This window comes from Enhydra lutris, unplaced genomic scaffold (genome assembly GCF_002288905.1).
Source record: "Enhydra lutris kenyoni isolate GAN:26980312 unplaced genomic scaffold, ASM228890v2 scaffoldscaffold66, whole genome shotgun sequence".
Classification (NCBI taxonomy): Eukaryota; Metazoa; Chordata; class Mammalia; order Carnivora; family Mustelidae; genus Enhydra; species Enhydra lutris.
In genome coordinates this window covers 6,824,013-6,845,617 of record NW_019154150.1, presented here as the reverse complement: position 1 = coordinate 6,845,617, position 21,605 = coordinate 6,824,013, and the positions used below count along the sequence as shown (strand labels likewise).

Here is a 21,605-nt window from a genome sequence, read left to right as displayed (position 1 = left end):
CGTTCTGATGTCTAAACACACTAAATGCAACTATTTTTAAGGTAATCAGCTTTTTGAACACAGCAGGTCACGAAAGGGTTTGCACTAACAGATCTACATCAGCATTTTGGGGGCTCCCTGACATCCCAGCGTGCAGACGCCACGTTACATACACTCTCCGTGGCTGACCATTTCAGTGGTTTGCAGGATGGTTTTGAGTTGTATGATGGGCCCCCTCGTAGACATCACAGAAACAAAAAAGGAAGTCAGATGAGGATCAGAGAAGCAGCAGTCCACTAGATCAAACCAAGACAATTTTTCATTCCTTTGAACCACAAGTTAGTGAAGTGGCTTATTCGACCTACTCAAGTCTAGTTATGATTTAAATCAGAACTTATAATTTAATAGCCGCTCAACGTGAGAAACAGTAACAGCATTTGAATACAAATTTTATTTCACAAAAAGACAACATGATTCCTTCAAGATAAAAATCAGGAACACCTTTAAACCTTTCATTCCAACCGGGCAGACGTATCACGCCTTCCTGTGCCGCCCGGCTCCTCCTGCATTCGTGGTGCACCCCCCAACTCCGGTGGAGGCTTGGGCACCACGGGGCTGCCTGGAAATCTCTGGAGAAAATGCACATGCTGACCCTACTTTCTAATCACACTTTCCAGTGAGTACTGGCGTGGCATGGGGAAATACGTGAGGTATGTGCAAGCCAAAACTCCAAAGGGTCACAGTGCTTAGTCTTCAGATGTAGTCCAGTCCTGAGGGTTAGTCAGGCAGGCCTGGAGGGGGATGACCAGAGGTCGGGGTGGCACTGATAACCGGCCTGTCCACAAACTCCACGGTGCACAGCTCCGGGCCATTGTCACCGCAGGGTGCTCGCTCTAGCTCCAGCACCACGATGGTGTTGGGGGCCGATGTTACCAGGATGTGCCGTGGCACAAACAGAGTCACCTGGGGTCCCCGCGCAGGCCAATATCGCCCGAGGTTAAAGCCATTAATCCACACCTGACCCTGGAGAAAGAGAGAGAGAGAGAACTGTCAGGCCCACCTGCACCCTCAGCCCTGGGGAGTCTGGCTCATGGGGCCAGCAGCGGCAGAGGCAGGAAGCGCCCTCACAAAGGCGCTCTCCAGCCACAGAGACCCAGGCTGAGACCCAGGCCCACACCAGCCACGGCTCCCGCACCCTGCTGAGATGACCAGCCAAGCAGCAGGGGCTGGAGGGCAGAAAAAAACAAAACGTTGCCCCAAACACCCATTCCTGCCTCAGGACGGCACACATTTGGTTCCTCTGCCTGGGCAGTATTGGATGGTACTGGACAGCACCGTGGCAGCTTCACCGGGTTTTGGAATGTTGTCCTGGGTCCCGGGTGACTGCTGCCCCTGTAGGCCAGCCTTCCCTGACTTCTCTGTCCGCAGAGGAGAACTGCTGAGCTGTCCCCCAAGGAGACGCACTCTAGTTGTTCGCTCCCCCTCCCAGGGGCAGGGCTCGGCCACGCTGTCTCTGTGCATGGATGAGCATGGTCCACAGCAGCTCAGGAACCCGGGTCCGGAGAGCTACCCTCAAACACGAGGAAGGCCACACTTGCTCCCAGTTTGCTCTGCATGCTGCAAAGACCATTTCTGTGAGTAGAAGCTCTCTCCCCTATAAAACTGAGAGAACAGAAATGCCTAAAGAATAGGGACCATGTTTGGGTGTGTCTACACAGCCCTCGACGCCTGCATGGGCTAGGGTTTGCTCACAGGGGAGGACTTAACAGGGGGCTGAATAAGTGGAACATTCTATTACAGAGAAAGGTGGGGAGGAGGGGAGATCACACACACACACACACACACACACACACACACACACACACACACACACACACACACACACAGAACGAATATATGGGAGACGAAGGAAGGAATAGAGAAGGGAAAGAGCAGAAGTGAAGACATTTCTATCCAGAGTGGCCCAAATATACTGGGGCCGCTGGAGAAGGCTCAGCCATGCTGTCACCTGCTGAGCCCCGGTTCCTGCAGGCTTCATGACCCAGCTGCAGCCACTCCCCTAGAGCGACTCAGCTGCTCATTTTAAGTATTTTTCAGTCTCCAGGTGTTCCCCTTAGCCTCACTCCCTCAGAATTTCCTCCCCTGGTTCCAGTCTTAGTCCTGCTGCTTCCTGGCTGCCGGGCAGTAGGGCAGGTGACTGGGGACAGCGGGAGGAAGCATCGCTGTCTGGGGGCTGGCACCAGGGGCAGAGCCCAGGGAGCGACAGAGCTCCTCGCACTACCATAAAACAGATCACATGCCTACAAAGGAGGCCAGTGATTGAAAACCATCTGTCTGTTGAATTAAGTCATTTAGAGAAAGGATGACAGTGTCACAGTTCTCAGAACTGTTTTACCCTTGTTTTTACCGCGGGATATGCTATCTTAATCCTTCCTACCAGGCATGGGCCATGACAGCCTTACCAGGTTCTTATCAGATGAGGATCTGCCGCTGCCTTGTTTTTGCAGTGCAGAGGAGAGCAGCACTTGACTTTCGAGGCTGAGGAGGAGACAGGTTCAGAGGTGGAGAGCAGCGGGTGGGCTATGAGCAGCGGGTGGCTTCACAGTGTCCTAACGAAAGCCAAGCCCACTCCCAACCCAGTGACGAGGTAGACAATGTGGAGGTCTGATGCCTCCTCTTGCCTGAAATTCCCTTTCGTGAGGATCCAAGGGACTGTCCCTCACAACCCTTGTGCTGAATTGGGCAGGTCCATCTGGAAAGCTGGGAAACATTTTCCTGAACCCCCTTTGCCAGAGGGTTTTGGGTTAAAGTTGGTCAAAAGAGGACCCTGTTTGAGACTGGTCCCGTGGAAGGCAAGCTGAGGCCATTGCTCTTGTCGGGGGTGGTCATCTCAGACACACGGCTGACAGAACCAGGGACATCCACAGGTTCAGCCTGTCCTCGGTCCTCTGCTGCATGTCTGGCTCGTCTCCCTAAATGCTGCTCTGCCGACCAATTGTGCAGCAGCCTCACAGGGCAACAGTCCCAAAGACCTCCATGTGAGCTCCTCAAAGTACTACGCTAGCAGCTAGACTTGCTTCGGAAAGCCCCCGGGACCGGCCTGACAGCCTGGCAGGGATCTTAGTGCATCTGCCTTTGATTCCTGGCCCCTCTCCAGCTTTCACTCTTCTGGCTCATTCCACATTTGTGTGAGGTCTCACTCCTACTAGGGAATACTCATATCTCCACAGACTGCACTATGACAGACAGACAAGACCCCAAACTGTGGGTCCTAGTTGTTGATCACAGTTGATACAACTTTTCTCCAACTGATTCCTTAATTCTGGACACAGTCACCCAGCTGCCCCCATTTTCTCCCCCAAATGATCACCTGAGGCCCACCGTGGGCCATCCACTCCCATACGAACTCTACCTCCTGGCCCACCCAGATGACGTCCCAGTATGTAGAGATCGTGCCTTGCACATTCCCTCTAACATTCCCCCAACTCAGGGTTATACCTTCCATGGCCTTGGTTAATTCTGGAAAGCTATGAATTTCTTCAGGACAAAATGACCCTCCACTCTTCTTCTAACAGAATGGGCATTAAATGAAGTTTAGGGTGGCCTGGTTGCCCTGCCAGGACAGGAATAAAGCATTTGGAAAGAACAAACAAGGAATCTGGAATGAATGGGTCACAGGCCCATAGCTCTGAAGCACCGGGTTGAACAGAACCATCTGCAATGACGGAATGTTCCACACGGCCCCACACAGCAGCCGCGTGCTCTCGGCATGGCTACTGAGGGCTTGAAATGTGGCTACTGTGAGGAGCCGAATTTTCACTTTTCATTAATTCACATTTAAACCTAAACAGCCACGTGTGGCCAGCACAGTGGAGGAATGGTGAGGTGCCTGGCATTGCACTGTCAGACTACAACGTCTGCACTTCTCTCCACCCTCACGGCCGTCTTCTAGAGAAAGTCATAATCGATGCTGTCTCAGACTCCTGCAGCCTCCTCACAGGTCCCCCGACGGCTTCATTAGCTCTAGAACCGAGGTTCCCCCCCAGCAGCATAATGAAAATCAGATGATTTTTGCTCATTCTCGCTTCTGACCTTCTCCCAAGGGCCCCAGAGGACCCAGTGCCTGCTTCCTCCCTGCCCTGTCTGCGCCATTCTCCCCATACCTGCCCACTCAGATCCCCACTGGACTTTCCCCCCCACTGTCACCTGGACACACCAAGCTCCTTCCCCTGTGCAGTAACTGTTCCTGCCACCCGGAGGGCTTTTCTCCCAGATCCTAAGCCTTCCAGAGTGCAGAGATCTCAACCCAACCAGCACCTCAGGGCAGGAGCTGTGGTCATCCTCAACTCCCAGCCTTCCAGTCCATGTCACACACTACCCCCTCAGGCTCTTCTTTTTCTTCTAGTTATCGTCACTGTTTCCTATTTGTATCATTTGTTTGATTATTGGCTTATCAGCTATTTCCAGCACAGATTCTATGAAGGAATAATCTTGGTTCACTTGCTCACAGTGAGACTCTCAGTGCTCAGCAAAGTGGTACTTAGTCTATACCTGGCAGCCCCTGTTAGAGAAGACTGGCTGATGATTCTGCCTGAGAACAGATTCTGGGAATGGGTGACATGAAGTCCTACTGAAAGAATATTCCAGGCTCCTCTGCTCCCAGCTTAACAGTTTGAGAGAATCCTGTTCACTGGAAGAAAAATAAAATATTTGCATTGCTCCTTGATTAGCACTGTGATTTTTAGTTGTAAAAAATTACTTTAAAAGACTCAAATTTGGGGGGCACCTGGGTGGCTCAGGTCATGATCCCAGGGTCCTGGGATCAAAGCCCGTGTTGGGTTTCCTGCTCAGTGGGGAGCTTGCTTCTCTCTCAGCCTCTGCAGCTCCCCTTGCTTGTGCTCTGTCAAATAATTAAAATCTTAAAAGAAAAAGTCAAATTTTAAAAAATTTAATTTAAAAATATACATACTCTAATTATTTTTCTCTTTAAAAAGTTATGCTGAAATTTGGGGCACCTGGGTGGCTCAGTGGGTTAAGCCTCTGCCTTCAGCTCAGGTCATGATCTCAGGGTCCTGGGATGGAGCCCTGCAGCAGGCTCTCTGCTCAGCAGGGAGCCTGCATCCCCCTGCCCATTGCCTGCCTCTCTGCCTACTTGTGATCTCTGTCTGTTAAAAAAAAAAAAAAAAAAGTTATGCTGAAATTATTGGGGGCAGGTGGAGAGTATTGCTCATGTTAGTAAAAGTAGACTCTTAATTAGAGAGCCCCACTGGGGCCCAGCGTTCCTAGAGTGAATACCAATGACTTCTGGGGCTTTGTGGGGCTGTCCCAGCTATAATAGTTCCTGACAAAGTCTGACTTTCTCTGACCATGGCTTGACCCCTGGCAGACTCCCCACTCTGCTATTATCACCAAGGTGATAATAGTTCAATAAATGTTAGCTTCCCAGAAATGTGTGACCTGCTTCTTTGTTAATCAGACAAATTGTGTGTCTGTTTTAGATTCTCCAGATAAACACAATCGTCTCCTAAGAACTTAAAGCAAAAATTTTGATGCTGTTTTAAGTCACAATTTAAAAATTTCAAGTGTGCTCTGGTGTTCCTTCAAAAACAAGAAACTGGTTGAACGCTGACTCTGTCAAACTCTGAAAGAAGTCACAGAGACAGCTGGAGGACTTACAGTGGAACAGACCAAGGTCCATTTCTCAAGGTGAAAAGGCTCTCACCACACACAATTAATGAGTAATTGCGATGTTAATTTGGGAAAAACAAAAGAAAAAGAATTTTTTTAAAAAAAGGTAAAATAGTGAGGGGGTTGCTTAGATAAGATGGTAAAGAGATCTCACTGCGCAGATCTCAGTGCCAGGGAGAAAATGAAATTTCCGCAGCTGATGCAGCCCACATTCCCTGCTTCCTCCTTGGTCTTGGAGCATAAATAACCCTATGATCTCCCTGTATTTTATGACAGACGCAACTAGAATTAAAACCATGAAAACATAAAATGTTACATAAAAGATGAATCATTGCTTCCTTTTTTTCAAACCCCACACATAAATTCCTTTCTTCTCAGCCCCCAAAGTTCCAGAACTGCTTGACCTTTTTAAGAGCACCTCACCTAACAGTGGGCATCACGCTGCCTCGAGTTTCTAGAACAAAGCTACAACCACTGAGTGAAAACTGCTTTGTATTTGCTACAAAATAACACATACTCAAAATTGCAGGAGACCCCCCCCCACCACCTCGCTTGACTCAGAGCCTCTTTGCTCCTGTTTACGCATAATTCTTATAAGGTTGTTACTAAATTTTTTAAAACATTTTTACATTGTATTGATTTTTTAAAAAGTAAGCTCTATGCCCAATGTGGGGCTTGAACTCATGACCCTGAGATCAAGAGCTGTATGTTCTATGGAATGAGCCAGCCAGGCACCCAGTTTTGGTCCCAAATTAATATATATCATTGAAAAGAGGTTTGATTGTCTAGTTTCCTAGCTCATAGGGCTTGTGGCTAGGAAACAATGAGTTAGATGGAAATAGTAGACTTTGTCGGGGGGTAAAAATAACCATAAATCAGGACCCAAAAGTTTAAAAAGCATCTCAGATTCAGAACGAAAGTAGGGTCACCAGGGCTAAGACTCGTGGGACAGGCTACAGAAACGGCCCCAGTTCTTAGCAGCTGCCCGCCATCAAGGGACAGAATCTGTTCTCCCTCCTTTGAATCTGGCTGGTCTAGTGCCTTGCTCTGGCTGAAGAACAGGGAAGAAGCGACTTGTGATTTCTGACTTGGGCCTTAAGAAGTCTTGTAAGTTGGCAGTCTTCCCCTGACCACAGCCGGTCACCACACGAACGAGTCTGGGACAGCTAGCTGGATGATGAGAGAGACATGGCCCAATCTCCTCGGTCACCTCAGTGGACAGACAGCTAACTTCCGTGAGTACAGCCTCCTCGCTGACTAGAAAGGCATGCCCGGCTGAGACCAGCAGAAGAGCAGCCCAGTTTGCCAACACCCCAAATGATGAGCTGAATGAATTGTTTCTTTAAACCAGGAAGGTCTGACGGTTTGTTATACGGCAAAAGCTAACCAATACACCTCAAGGCACGTTAGCGTGCCACTTTTCAGTAAAGGAAATGAGGTTTATAAACCCGATTTAAAAACAGTAGAGTAATTTTCTAGTATTCAGTTCCTCTTTTACTAAACAGTCACCAGATCCTGTCAGGGCTGCCTGGTGGCATGTGTGCCCCTCTTGGGGTTGTTGTAAATGACTAAGTGGGAGGACACACGTGAGCACGCAGCCTGGCGACATGCAGTGAGCACTCCTAGTCAATGCAGCTGCTGACGTAATTTCCCACGGTAGGACCCTCACCCCCACTCCAGAGTGAGTTCTCCTGACTGAGTCCTTTCCCAGCAGCTCCAAACCTGGGACAGTTACCCCACTTCTGCATTCCCATTACAAGCACTGAATATATGAATAGATACCTTCTGGGTTTTTTTCGAGATTGTATTTATTTCGAGCATGAGCTGGGAGGGAGGAAGAAGGAGGGGTAGAGGGAGAGAGAGAATCTCAAGCAGATTCTGTGCTGAGTGCAGGGCGCAATCTCATGACCCTGGATCATGACCTGAGCCAAAATCAAGACGCTTAACCAAATGAGTCGCCCAGGTGCCCCTGAATATATACCTTTAACTTGCATTGCAGCCCATCTCCTGATTTGTAGGGCCTTCTCTCTATAGACCCAAGACCCCCAGGTTTTCTATAAGGTATCAGGTCTCACAACATAGAGAACATTATTTCATTGTATTGAATGTAGCTTTACTTACTTATTCTTGCTATGTTCCAGACTTGCTGGCCACTTCTTCTTGGAGATTAGATGATTAGTAAGTACTTGAGGCTGAACATATTTAAAACAGAGCTTCTGATAGCCGCCAGCACCCCACCTGCCCTGCTCCAGCCTTCCCACCTCAGAAACTAACCACACTCTCCCCTTCCATTACACGGGCCCCAAACTCTGGTGTACTCCTTGACTACTTTCTCTTGAACACCATACAGGATCCCTCAGCAAACCCTGCCTTTTCTTTTCAGTACAAATCTTGCACTTGTCTTCCCCAGCACCCAAGCCCACAGGTCCTTGTAGGATTGCCATACTAGCTTCCCATCAGGAATTTGTGCATCAAGCCTCGCCCTCCTATAATCCATTCCCACTGAGAATCGAGCTTTAATAGCCAGTCAGCTCTTTGACTCTCTGCTTAATACCACCACCAGAATGAGGAGAAGCCAAAATCTCCACCTCCTGAGCCAATCCCTTGTCTCCCACACTCTCCCTCTTGCTCACAGGATCTTTCTCTCTGGGCCTCTGCACGCACAGCTCCCTGGCTCTGGAACATTCCTCCTCTGGCTCCTCACATGGATGACTTGGTCTCATCCTTCAGGCCTTAATGGCCACCTTTTCCAAGAGGCGCCCCTGACCACTCCTTATGCGGTGGCTTCAAAAGAAGTCCATACATTCTTAACACTTCTCCCTTCAAAAGGCAGAACCTAATTTCTATCCCAAGAACAGGGCCTGGACTCAATGCTCTCTTTCGACTAACTGGATGTGATAAAGGCTACATGACTTCCGAGGCTAGTTTCGGCTTGGCTCTCTCATTCTTAGATCACTCCCTCTGGGGAGAGCCAGTTGCCGTGTCAGGAGGACACTCAAGCAACCTATGGTGAGGCCTGCTGGGGAAGAAGTGAGGCCCCCTGCCAACAGCCAGCCCCAGCCAGGCAGCGACTATAACTTCATGACAGACCCTGATCCAAAACCACCAGGCCAAGCTGGTCCCAAGTTCCAGACCCAGAGAAACTGTGAACTTAATAAATGCTTATCATAGTTTTAAGCCACTAAATTTAAGGGTAAAATTTGTTACACAGCAATAGGTAACTATTATGCCATATAAGATAGTAACAGCTTCACTCCATACCTTACTTTAGATCACATTGTCACATTTAATTTCTCCCTAATTGTCACCACTATCTGAGATTATAGCATTTACTTATGATGTCTTCCCCAGTAGCAGTGTCCTGCCTAGCCTGCTCACATGCTGAATACCAGTCCCCAAGTACTTCATAGTTTCTGGTACTTTCTACACACTGTTGCCATATTCGATCATATCACTTTGATGCTTAAAATTGCCCCTAGTTCTACAAAGGTCTCAAGGTAATACCCAAATTCCTTGATACAAGAGGCCATAAAGCCACCTTTCCCACTGCACTTGCTATAACTCCCTTCCTGGCTTCTTCTAGGGTGTTTTCTGTGACACCGACCGATTCTCCAATTCTCTGGACACCAGCTGCATGTCCAACAATTCAACGATGACATCATCTATCTGGAGCTGGGGTCAGATCCCACAGTTAAAAGGGCTCTGACCCACATTTCTGAACTACCAGCTACAAATTGGGGGTTCCCATATAACCTCCTCCTCAGGTTCAATAATTTGCTAGAATGGTGCACAGAATGCAAGAAAACATTTTACTTACAGGTGTAAGTAAACTCCAGGTGTACCTGCCAGCACCTGGTGTATCTGCCAGCACCTGGATATGTTCACCCACCCAGAAGTTCTAGAGTTTTTACAGAGCTCCATCTCCAGCCCCCAATCCCTACCCCAAGAAGTCAGAGGTTGAAGAGTGGAGCCAAAAGTTCCAATCCTTTGATCACTTGGTGTTTCTGGTGATCAGGCCCCACTGGCACCTAGAAAGTCCAATGATGAGGGTATTGGAACTTTCAAAAGCAAGATGCAGAAATAATTTAAATAGATGAAGGGATCTTTGTCAGTGTTTTTTTTTTGTTTGTTTGTTTGTTTTTAATTTATTTGAGAGAGAGCGAGCGAGAGACCGAGCATAAGCAGGGTGAGTGGCAGAGAGAGAGGAAGACCAGGTTCCCCACTAAGCAGGGACCTGGACCTGGGGCTTGATCCCTGGGCCCCGGATCATGACCTGAGCTGAAGGTAGATGCTTAACTGACTGAGCCACCCAGGGGCCCTGTCAGCCCTTTGTTAGAAATTCTTTTATCTTGTGACTTTTTACATCTTGAAAGAAGGAATACTTGCCTTTAAAAAACAAAATTACTTTTAGTCAGTATTCTATTTGCAACCTTAGCTTTCAAAGTATAATAATTCTGGCTGAGGAAAGGAGGGCGTGACTTCCCGCTCTCCTCTCTACCCGAACCCACCCTGAGAGGCTAATAAATGCAGGAAGCCTGCGGCAGAGGCTGCTCTGGGACCATGTACAGCACATGGAGGAAACAGAAAGTGCGGAGATGCGCGGCACTGGCAGAACACCTCGCTTGAGCGATAGATAGCACACGTGACACAGCCTGCACTCCACCCATCTCAGGGAGTTTGTGGTCAGATAAGAGTTCTGTGCAGACCAGATGCAGGCCTGTGTCTCTTGGAAAGGGCAAAACATGCCTGACCTCTTCCCACTGTAATCCCAGTTTGATGGTTGGGCATTTAACCAGAAAGCCACATCCAAATCAGAAGGGATTTTTAAAAAAAATCTCGTGAATCACCCTTATCAGTGACTTTGTTCACTAAATCAAGGCAGTCTCTTTGTATCAACTGAACAGCACAAGCCCAGAGGCTGGGACAGGACCTCCCTGATGGAGGAGGGTGGAGGAGGGTTGGTGTGTCCAGAGGCAGGATCCAAGGAATGGCTCTGGCTTCAGGTGTCATTTGGCGCCCCCCACCCCCACATCTGCCAAAGTGTTCATGCTCCCAAAAGTCAGAACTCGGTGGCCTGTGGAGGGGTGGGTTCTGTTCTGCGTCTGCTGATCTTTCAAAACCTCAGGAGCTGGCCTAGGACTTTCTTCAGTAAGAGGGACCACTGTTCACCAGAAAATAACAGAAAACAGAGGGGCACCCGGGTGTCTCAGTCAGTTAAGCGGCTGCCTTCAGCTCAGGCCATGATCCTAGGGTCCTGGGATGGAGCCCTGCGTCATCTGTTTCTCTCTCTCCCTATGCCCTTCCCTCCGGCTGGTGTCCTCTCTCTCTAATAAATAAATAAAATCTTAAAAAAAAAAAAAAAAAAAGAACAGAAAACAGTATGCATTGTCTTACGTGTAAGTCCTCTGACCTTTGGACTCCCGTAACCCAGGTCCACGAATCCCATGGATGGGCCTTCCCATCTGCTTTCTTGAGATATACGTCACACTCCATGTAATTCACTCGTCTCAAGCATACAATTCAGCAGCTGTGAGAACACTACTGAGCTATGCGGTCGATTTTAGAATATGTACATCACTCCAAGCGGAAACTCTGCACCCGTTAGTATTCACTCTCCAACCTCCCTCCCAACACCCCTCTTTCCCTGCTCCAGGCAACCACTGATTTTTCTGTGTCTGTAGATTTGCCTATTCTGACATTTCATATAAATGGAACCTTTCACATATATGGCTTGTGATTGGTTCCCTTCACTTAACATGCTTTTAAGGTTCATCCATCCATGTTGTAACATATAGGATTACTTCATTTTATGGCAAATTTATTTTCCATTACTACATATCTAATAGACCGTTTATTCACTCATCAGTAGATGGATATTTGAGCTTTTCCACCTGTTGGCTGATTCTGGATAATGCCACTGTGACCATTTGTGTCCTAGTTTTTGAGGAGACACACATTTGGTGGGCTTCTGGGGTTCCAAACTTTCTGACACATTTGTAAATATCATGTGTCCATGTGTCTTCCAAACAGAAAGTGCGAAACAGCCATAGGACTGACAAGATGAGCGCAAAGGCCTGGTCTACGCACTTAGCCCAGCTCCTCATTGGCCTTCCAGACTCTATACACTGCTGCCTGCCTTTCCATGTGGGCCTGCAGGTCGGACGGACCTGGGGCTCCGGGAGCTGTGCTACCACCTACTTCTGCTCCTCATGCAAGTTGCCTGGCTCTCTCGAGCCACTCCTATGCGAACTGGAGGTAACAACAGGGTATCGTACTACGCCTGCTCTCTTGGCCATGATGCAGCTCGTGTCTTTAAAGTGTGGAACACAACGTCTGGGTCAGGACTCTCGGGTGGGATGCCTTCAGGACCTGGTGAAGCCCCTCTGACTTCCAGAGATGTTCATGCTTTTCCATGTCTGCACCTTGGCCTTTACCGTTCTTCCACTTAAAATGCCCTCCCTCACAAAACTCCCTCTGACTCTGGTGAGGGGTGGTCCATCTGTCAGGTCTGCTTCCGCCCAAGCCACCCTGCTCTTCTCATGGGTCCTGTCGTGCACAGCTTCTCTCTCTGCTTCGCATCTCCTTAAAGTTCTTTCTCTTAAAGCACAAAACTGGCACCACCTGGGGAGCAGTGTTCGTCTTCTCATCTGCCTTGGCCCTACAAGGCCCCTCATCACCAACAGGGCTGCCTGAGGACCTCTGCTCCTCCCACCTGCTTTCTCCTCCCGGGGGAGAGGGGGGCAGCCAGGGATGGGGGAGCTCAGCAGCACAGCCACCTGGGCCCCCTCCACCTAGAGCACCTACAGAGCAGCCAGGCCCCAGGAGGCGAGCAGGATGATGAAGAAGCCAAGCACTTTGAAAAAATGCCCCTTCTGAAGCTTATGGCCTAGTGGGTGAAACCGAGGGGCTCGCCGAAGTGTGGAGTCTGGGTGGGGCACAGACGGGGTGGTGGGCCTGTCCTTTCCCAGACTAAGGGTCTAGGAAGGTTTCTTAGAGGAGTTAAGGCTGGTGGTGACAGATGAATAGAGACGGGGTGGGCAGTGTGAGGGAGTGAACAAGCATGAACAAAGGAGATCTATGACACAGCAGGCCACCAAGAGGGAAAAGGGGACAAGGAAGGAGGGGAGGAGAGGAAGGAGCAAGGGAAGAAGAACAAGCCTGTGGCTGAAATGGGAAGATCCAGCGAGGGTTTTAGTTTGTTTTTGTGTCTTAGAGACCCCAGATGTCACTTCTTGGCTGCAGCCTGGAAGCTGACAGAGGAGACTGAAAGGCTGACAAAATGCAGGACAGGAGGCAGGAGAGCAGGATCCTGGCCTGGAGGAGGAAGGTGGGGAGGAGATTCAGAGCTTAGACTTCCTCCTAGGGCCACCAGGCAGGAAGTGAGGGTAGAGGCAGAGATAAGTCTGACAGGAAGCTGAGGGAACAAAGGAGTTACACTTGATAGCAGTCAAGGAGGGTGAGTGGGTGGGGAAGGAGTACGGTGGCTTGGGGAGAGGTAAAGGTTAGAAAGACCAGCTGGGGAAGGGGGAAGAGACCAAAGACTGCTGGGCAACTTGGGGGCCTCCAGAGGCTGGAGAGAGTGAGGGGATTGGAGCCCTGATGAGCACGCTGGAGAGGCCCCCTGGCAGTGCTCAGTCACTCGTGAAGGAGTAAAGGCCAATGGTGGACCCACTTAAAACAGAGGATGAACAAGGAGACAGAGTGGAAGGTCAAGGGGACCAGTGGATTGATGGCTTTTCAAAAAGAATAGTGGTGATGTCTAGACTGGATAGGGAAGAACTGTGGCCTTAATGGTGGAGAGTTTCAGATCATCAGTAAGATCCAAGAGCAGGCTGGGGAGATAGAGTTTGGGGGATAGAGACATGTAGCAGGAGAGAGGATATCACAGCTTAAAACTCTGGAGGTATGTTCACCAAGATACAGCATATGCTCGGTCATGAAACAAGTTTCAATAAATTTAAGATCGTGGAACAATCACCATGATTTAATTTGGGGACATTTCCATCACTCCAAAAACAAACCTCATATCAACCTGCAGTCCCTCTCCATTCCCAGCATCAGCCCCAGACAATCATCAACCTCCTTTTTGTTCTCTACAGATTTGCCTTTTCTGAACACTCCATATAAATGCAATCCTACAGCAAATGGTCTTTTATGTCTGGCTTCTCTTACTTAGCATGTTTTTCAGATTCATCCACTTGCAGCTTGTATCAGTAGTCTGTTCCGTTTTACTCGGGACACTATCCCTTTGTACGAATATGCCACATTTTATTGACCCGTTCATCAGTTGCTGGACATCTGAATTATATCCAGTTTGGGGTTGTTATGAATTATGCTGCTCTGAATATTTGCATATAAGTCTTTGGGTAGACATAGGTTTTCATTTCTTTTGGGTATACACCCAGAAGTGGAACTCCTCAGTCCTATGGTAATTCTGTGTTTAACCTTTGAAGAAACCTCCAAACTGCGTTCCAAAGTGTTTGTACCATTTTATGTTCCACAAGAGACACAGGAAGATTCTCATTTCTCTATATCCTCGCCAACATTTGTTATTGTCCATCTTTTATTAGTACAGCCATTCCAGGGGGTGTGAAGTTGTATTTCACTGTGGTTTTGATTAGTACTTTTCTAATGATTAATGCCGTTGAGAGCATTACACATGTATGTTATCAGTCATTTGTAATCTCCTTTGATGAAATTTGCACATTTTTTTTTGACTGGGTTGTGTATCCTCCTATTATTGAGTTGTAAGAATTCTTGATGTATTCTAGAAACAAATCCTCTGCTAGACATATGATTTGAAAATATATTCTCCCAGTCTGTGGCTTGGATTTCCATTTTCTTAATGATTTCTTTTGAAGAGCAAACATTTTTAATTTTGGTGAAATTCAATTTATCACTTTTTCCTTTAAGGATCATGCTTTAGGTGTCCAATCTAAAAAGTCTTTACCTAGCGGTGCCTGGATGGCTCAGTTGTTAGGTGTCATTTAAGTTTAAATGATAGAATGGGGGGGCACCTGGGTGGCTCATTCATTAAGCATCTGCCTTCCGCTCAGGTCATGATCCCAGGGTCCTGGGATCGAGTCCCATGTCAGGCTCCCTGCTCAGCAGGAAGCCTGCTTCTCCCTCTCTCACTCCCCCGCTTGTGTTCCCTCTCTCTCTGTCTCTCTCTCTGTCAAATAAATAAATAAACAAAATCTTAAAAAAAAAAGTCTTTGCCTAATTGAAGGTCATAAAGACTTTCTTCCTTCCTTTAGAAGAGTTTTATAGAGGAATTAAGTTAGAAATCAATAAAAATAAGATACGCTGAAAAAACAAACTCATAAATATATGGAAATCATATAACACATTTCTAAATAATCTATGAGCTTATTTTTTTGGAGAGACAGAGAGGGAGGGAGGATGGGGAAACGGGAGGGAGAAGTGGGGAGAGAGAGAATCTTAGACAGGCTCCATGCCCAGTGCAGACCCTGAGATCATGACCTGAGCCAAAATCAAGAGCTGATGCTTAACTGATTGAACCCCCCAGAAACCCCCAAAAGGCATTCCTGAAACAAATGTGCATATCTTTTACCCTCTTCTCGTCCAGCGATTTACTTATTTTTCTCCTCTTCTCCTTCAGAGTCAAAATTCTCACAAAGAATGTTTATATTCAAGTCTCACATTTATGTTCACAAGGTTGTCTCTTTACCTGACACTCCTCAGCAGCAGGTAATGCAGCCCGTGGATGCTTTGCTTCCAGAGGGGCCCAGTGAGCAAATTGTTACTAAATCCAGGAGAAGGGCTTTGGTCTTCCTCTTACACATCCCCTCAGCAGCACAGATGCCAGTTTTCCTCCTCACTCTCTGCCCACCACATATGTGCCTCTTTTCTTCCTTCTGCATCCGTTCTCCTTAGAGGATCTCCTCTGTCCCATGCCTTCAATAACCATCCACACACAGATGACCTGACAAATATACTCCCAGCCCAGAGCTCTCCTCCGACCTCTCCATCCACAGACCCCAGAGCCCCCCTCCAGTATCTTCTCTCCACTGTTCTGAAAAGGACTCTCAAACTCAATTTGTCCAAATCCAACTCACAATCTCCCCTCTCCTAGTCCATGTTTTCTTCTGAAATTTCTTTCAATAAATGGTACCATCTGCCCAGTCACCACCCTGGGACCTAAGAGTCATCCAGGATATGTCCTTCTCTTTAAACCCCAATATCCAATCCATCATTACATCTCATTGATTAAACTTCACACGTCTCTTAGATAGTTTACGTCATCCCCATCTTGGCTCCACCATCCTAGTCTCTCACTGAGACTATGGTCCAGCCACCTAGATAGCTTTCCCAGATCCACAGGTACCCTCACCCAACCCTCTCTGCACCCTGGGATCAGAGAGGTTTGTCCCATCATAATCATATCATGGCACCGTTGCGCCCTCCTGCTTCAAAGGCTCTCAACACAAAGACAAAACTTCAATGTGGTTTAATTGGCCTATTCCAATCTTACCTCTACCCACTTTCTAGTCTCTTCACTGAAACATACTCCACACCCAAACCCTGTATCTGGGTCCTTTACCAGTTCTTCATGCTCCTCATTTCCCCTCTAACCACATGGCCTTTGCACATGCTATCTCCTCTGCCTGGAACATGTTTCCCTCCCCCTTTTGCCACATTAACTTTTTCTTATCCTTCATATCTCTATCAAGCTTCACTCCCACAGGGAAGCCTTCACCAACCTCCCCGACAAGGTCAAATGCCCCAATTATTATCAACTCCCATATTTCTTTTTAGCAATCATTGCAGGTGCAGTCTTCCCATTTAATTTGGGTGATCATATGATTTGGGTCTGTCTCCCCAACCAGTGTGTAAGTTCCATGAGGGCAAATCTCATAGTTGGTTTTGTTCATCATTGTCTTCTTAGCTCCTGGCACAAAGCTTGGACCCATAGTGTCCACTGGAAAATACTTGCTGAATGAATAACTAAGTCATGGTAACGTCACCCAGCATGAAAATAGGACTGAAGGAAGTCATGTGAACATCTTCAGAGAATAAAATGGGGGGAGGGTGACCAGGCAGTAAAATGGCCAAGGAATTGCTGAGGATCATGGAGACGCCCCCAGGGTGGACGCCCCCAAGGGGTAGGGCTGTATGAAGGCAGGGTGTTGTGGGGGTACAGAGGCAGACATGGACAAAAGAAAAACAAGTTCTTCCAGTGATCCACCCCTTTGCCTGGACCAACTTTTCTTCAAGAAAAAGAGAAAGTGTCCCTCATAAGCAGTATCCCAAGGAGGTACAGCTTTTCTTAGAGGAAGCAGGGAAGCCATCATTTGCTCAAGGAAGTTGTCAGTCAGTGAGAATGGGGCAGATGGTACACATTCAAGCTGGCCATTGAGTCTCTGAAGATTGGCCAACGTCCCCCTACTGAGGAATGGGTAAACACAGAAACCTGTGACATAGCATCTCATTAGCAGCTCTTTTTGACTCTTTATTGCTTTCCACGAAGACACGTACCTTGGTCCATCCAGGAAACTGGATAAAGGTGTCCTGGGGCAAGTCTGGGATCCCACTGGGAATGGAGAAGTTCCCCATATAAAAGGCCGGCAGAGTGTAGTTAGATGAGGTGTGGGCCAAGGCTTTCTCATGGTGGCGCTTGTTATAGCCATTCCAGTCTTGCAGGGGTCTGCGCACTGCATTTTCGGTGTCCAGTGGGAAGATCATCCAGTCTGTGAGGATTTTGGAACCGAGGGTCAGGTTAGAAACAAGACCCTGTAAAGGAGAGACAGAGCAATGAGCTGGGGTGGGAAGCAAAAGGCTTCAAGTGTCTCTGTGTCCCTGCCCCGAATCCTTGGGGAGAGCACACTGGGATATGAAATACCAACAGTAAGTGAGACTCAAACTGTGTGTACATCAAAGTGATGTTGGGCTGGAGGCCAGAGCTTCTGACCCCACGCCCCCAGTCTTCAGAGTCACTGCTGAATGGACGGGATGATGGAATCTGAAGCATGGGAGAATGAATGCAGTCAGGAATGCAGAAGAACATTTAGTCACTGTAATGGGGGTTGGAGGGACAAACTCTGTCCCTTCATAAAACCAGGAGCAAGTCCTGGCATTGAGCCCTCAGCAGCCCTCATGGGAAGATCACACCTGAGTCCATGTACCCACTGCGGGACTTAGGGAGGTGACATAGACAAGGACACTGATATCTGTGAAAGAGTAGAAAGGGAGTGATTATGATGGTGAACAGTTGTGCCACTCATCCAGCGGGGTCAGCAGGCCAGGTGTCCACGGAACCGGCCACCTCATCGAAGCCTATGCTCATGGCTCAGCTAGCTTCCTCTTTCCCGCCTCTCATGTGGCAAACTTCTCCATTCCCCGTAGGATCCCAAATCTGTCCCAGGACAACTCTCAGTACCGAGCCTCAATTGCCCACTTAGTAACTCAATAAACATGAGCCAGGCAGACGTGTGCCGGGCTCTTTGCTGGGCACTGGGGACCCAACGACTACACAAGAATGCCTGTCACAGCATGTGTCAACGTGGCCTGTGACAGCCAAGCAGGAAGGCCACTAACTACAGCCTGAGCACAAGGACTTTAACAGGGACATTTCTCTTGGAGGTAAAGGTTGCCCTGCGTGGCCATTCTCTAAGAGAGGAACTGCCTTGCTACTGTGCTGCCAACGAGAGGGTCAGGAAACAGCCCCGTACACCGGCTCTGTCCTAGAGCGTGTGGTACCCTCAGTCCTCGGAGGCCGGCCTTCTCTCCTCTGGCGGACGGTGAGCCACCTGAGGGGAAGCCTGCATCTCGACATCTCCGCAGCCCCCCGAGCACCTTGTGGAGCCTCTTACGGAGTACAAGCTTAACAAATGTCGGCTGAATGACACTCCTAAAAATGTTGCCCAAGGAATAACACCTGGACCCAGGGTAACCAGCAGGGGTGAGAGGCCGTGCACTGAGGGAAAAGGCTTTCTACCATTCAAGGCTTTGTCACAGATCGTCCACACCCAGAACACAGAGCAGACCAAACGCCAGGCTGGCTTTGTCGGCTCCCGAGTGCCTTTCGGAAGCGAGCTGGGTTTGTTCAGCAAAGGAGCAGCGAGGTGGAGTAGCTTCCTCCTTCTGTTTCTCTCTACGGGGTGACTGAACCTGAACACAAGGGAAGGGTCCTCTCTACACAGCACAATGTTCTCATCACCTGCAGGGGAAACCGGTCTTCAAACTAACCCAATTCTAAAGCTGCAAAAGAATCACAGTAGGTTCACTCGCCGAACTTGGCCGAGAGTACAAGCTTTCAAAAACCACCTCTATGTGAAGGGGGCTAGAGGAAAAGAATGCATATGTGAGAGTTTTTAAATGGCCTTCCAGAACCTTCTTGGGTGGCACAGGCACGGTCCTGTCAACCTCTGAACGTCACTCCTGACAGTGAGGCCGGTCCTACCTTAAAATCATTGATATATCTGCCATAGTTCACACGCCCCATGTTCTCCACCAGAAGGTCCAGAGTGGCTCCAGCTTTCCCGGTGATGTTCAGAGAGGTCACAGTACTTCGCTCCAGGACTCCCTGCGGCACCTGCAGGGTCAGAGTCCAGTGGGAATTAACTGGAGTGAGAAGGTCAGCAGAGTCAGCTGTCACACTCATTTTCCTGTCTTGAAGGGTCACTGGACTCGGGAGGCCATGCTCTGCTGGCCCCTTTGCCCAAGTCACCGGCTGGGAGGTCAAGTTCCCCCAAACACTGCTTCCTAACCAGGCAACTCTCCAGATGTGGCTCAGAGCAAGGGGAGGTCTAGGCTGGCTTCCTTGGCTCTGGGATGTTTTGCTGCACGTCTATTTTTAATAGGAAGGGAATGGGGGCAAAAATTCCAGGAGGGGATTCCTGCCCCAGGAGCTGCTTTGTGTTTCACAGCACAAAAGGCAGTCATAAAAAGTGGCTTCCAAACAATGTGGAGAAATGAGGCAAAATCAGATAAATGAGATAAAATCAGAGTTAGGTGGAGCCGTCTTACCTCAAGATACCTGACGGGGAGCATTAACCACGTAACAGAGTGAGGAAGAACAACAGACACTTAAGCAGCAACATACTCCTAACTTTTTAAAAGGGGAGGTTTTTAAAAAATTGAAGTTACTGACTATAATTCGCTAAGACAACCCCTAAAACGGAATTCAAGAGACTGCCATCAGTGTACATGTGGGCAATATGCACGTATGTCCTAGAAACTTGCTCCCACTGAAACGAAAGCCCTCGATCACAACAGAATGGAAACTTTTTTTTTTAATTTTTTTTGAGAGAGAGCAGGAGTGGAGAGTGGGGCACAGGGAGAGGAAGACAGATAAGCAGGCTCCCCGCTGAGCAGGGAACTCAATGCAGGCCTCAATACCAGGACCCTGAGATCATGATCTGAGCCCAAGGCAGAGGCTTAAAAGACTGAGCCACCCAGGTGCCCCCAGAATGGAAACACTTTAATTTAAAAATTTCTGAGCAAATTTCCACCGTTAGAAAAAATCTCTTCACATGTTTTTACATGATTATTTCAGTGGAAGGAATGGAAACCCTCCAGTGTTTCTCTGCTGTGTTGTGAGACAAAGGTCTGTGTGGATTGTAGCTACCATTACCAGAACAGTCCTTTAAAACAGGATTTCTCACGCAGGACGAAGGCGCAGGGTTAAATGAATCACTGCTCCGGCATGTATAACTTGGACCCTGTCCTCAAGGAGCAAAGGAGACATGGGTGACATTCTGCCGCTGGCAGAGAGGATGGCGTGGACTGGGGAGAGCAGACTGGGGAAAGCACTCCCCTCCAGGTTCAGATGGGTGAGAGGGTGTACTCCAGGCAGAGAGGGAGCATGGGTGAGACCACATCAGCAAGCAAGGGGACACAGCCAAGGGACATCAAGAGGAGACGCACCGCCTGAGTCTGGAAAGGTGGGCAACGGCCCTGAATGCCGTGCTACCAAGTGCAGACCACACGTCGTCTGTTGGGGCAGACAGGCGCATAGCTCAGAGACAGTTCTTACCCCATCCACGGCGACATAGGCACGGTCATGGACTCCGCTGAGGGGCGACGACAGGGGAGTGGGGTCACTGCAGTCTTGAGGAAGTGTCGTTCGGTACAGCACAAACCCAAAATACTGGTTAGTAAAAGATGCAAGAAAAACACATCAGTCTTTGAAAGATAACAGGGTCACCTCGACTTGTGTGAAAGCCATGTCTAAAATCATACGGGGTAAGAGGTTTCCCCAGCCTCCCACCAAAGTTCAGTCTGGATGAAGGGAACTGGCTGGCATCTTTAGATCACACACTAGCACAGCAGTAACAGCAAGGAACCCATATTTTATCAGAGAGCCCTTTCCCACACAAGGAGACTGGACTTTGGGACATGTTCAGTGATGTGCCCAGAATCACGCAGGGGATCCTATCATACACATCGAAAGGTCATCGATGTTATCTCAAAAACACAACACAACACAACACAACACAACAACAAAAAAGACAAACGGGGGCCCCTGGCTGGCTCGGCGGGTAGAGCATGTGACTCTTGATGTTGGGGTTGTGAGGTCGGGTATAGAGATTGCTTAAAAATAAAATCTTAAAACAACAACAACAACAACAACAAAGCCAAGAATGTCCGGTAAAACATTTTCCAGGTTCTTGGGTTACATGTGCTCTAACATACAAAACAAGAGTCAATCAGAAACCGTTTAAAGTGCAGGGCCGGGGGTGGTGGGAACAGAGATAGTGAGAGGTGGGGGTGTAGCCTGTCGCTAAGTCAGAAAACAGTGGTAGAGAGGCTGGTGTCCCTGGTCCGAAAGGAAGGTGCCAGACTACCAGCCCCGCCTGCAACAGCACCTCAGCCTCAGCTGGCGCCCCTCTTGCTGTGGACACTGGCCAGGGTGAGCCGGGTCGGACCCCGCCACACAAGAGCATCCAATGGATGTCCAACATGGGGCAGAGGGA

The 21,605-nt window shown here is 48.6% G+C and overlaps 1 protein-coding gene across 1 annotated transcript in view; it reads right to left on the bottom strand.

The window, feature by feature from the left end:
- Window positions 1-411: 411 nt before the first annotated feature.
- LOC111159077 (galactosidase beta 1) overlaps window positions 412-21,605 on the bottom strand; it is a 79,346-nt gene continuing 58,152 nt past the window's right edge. The window contains exons 13-16 of the mRNA XM_022521465.1: window positions 20,666-20,779; window positions 19,091-19,222; window positions 17,167-17,421; window positions 412-1,002 (exon numbers count right to left, since the gene is read on the bottom strand). Coding sequence (XP_022377173.1) covers window positions 757-1,002; window positions 17,167-17,421; window positions 19,091-19,222; window positions 20,666-20,779 — 747 coding nt within the window. The 3' untranslated portion in view covers window positions 412-756. The remainder of the gene's footprint in view (window positions 1,003-17,166; window positions 17,422-19,090; window positions 19,223-20,665; window positions 20,780-21,605) is intronic.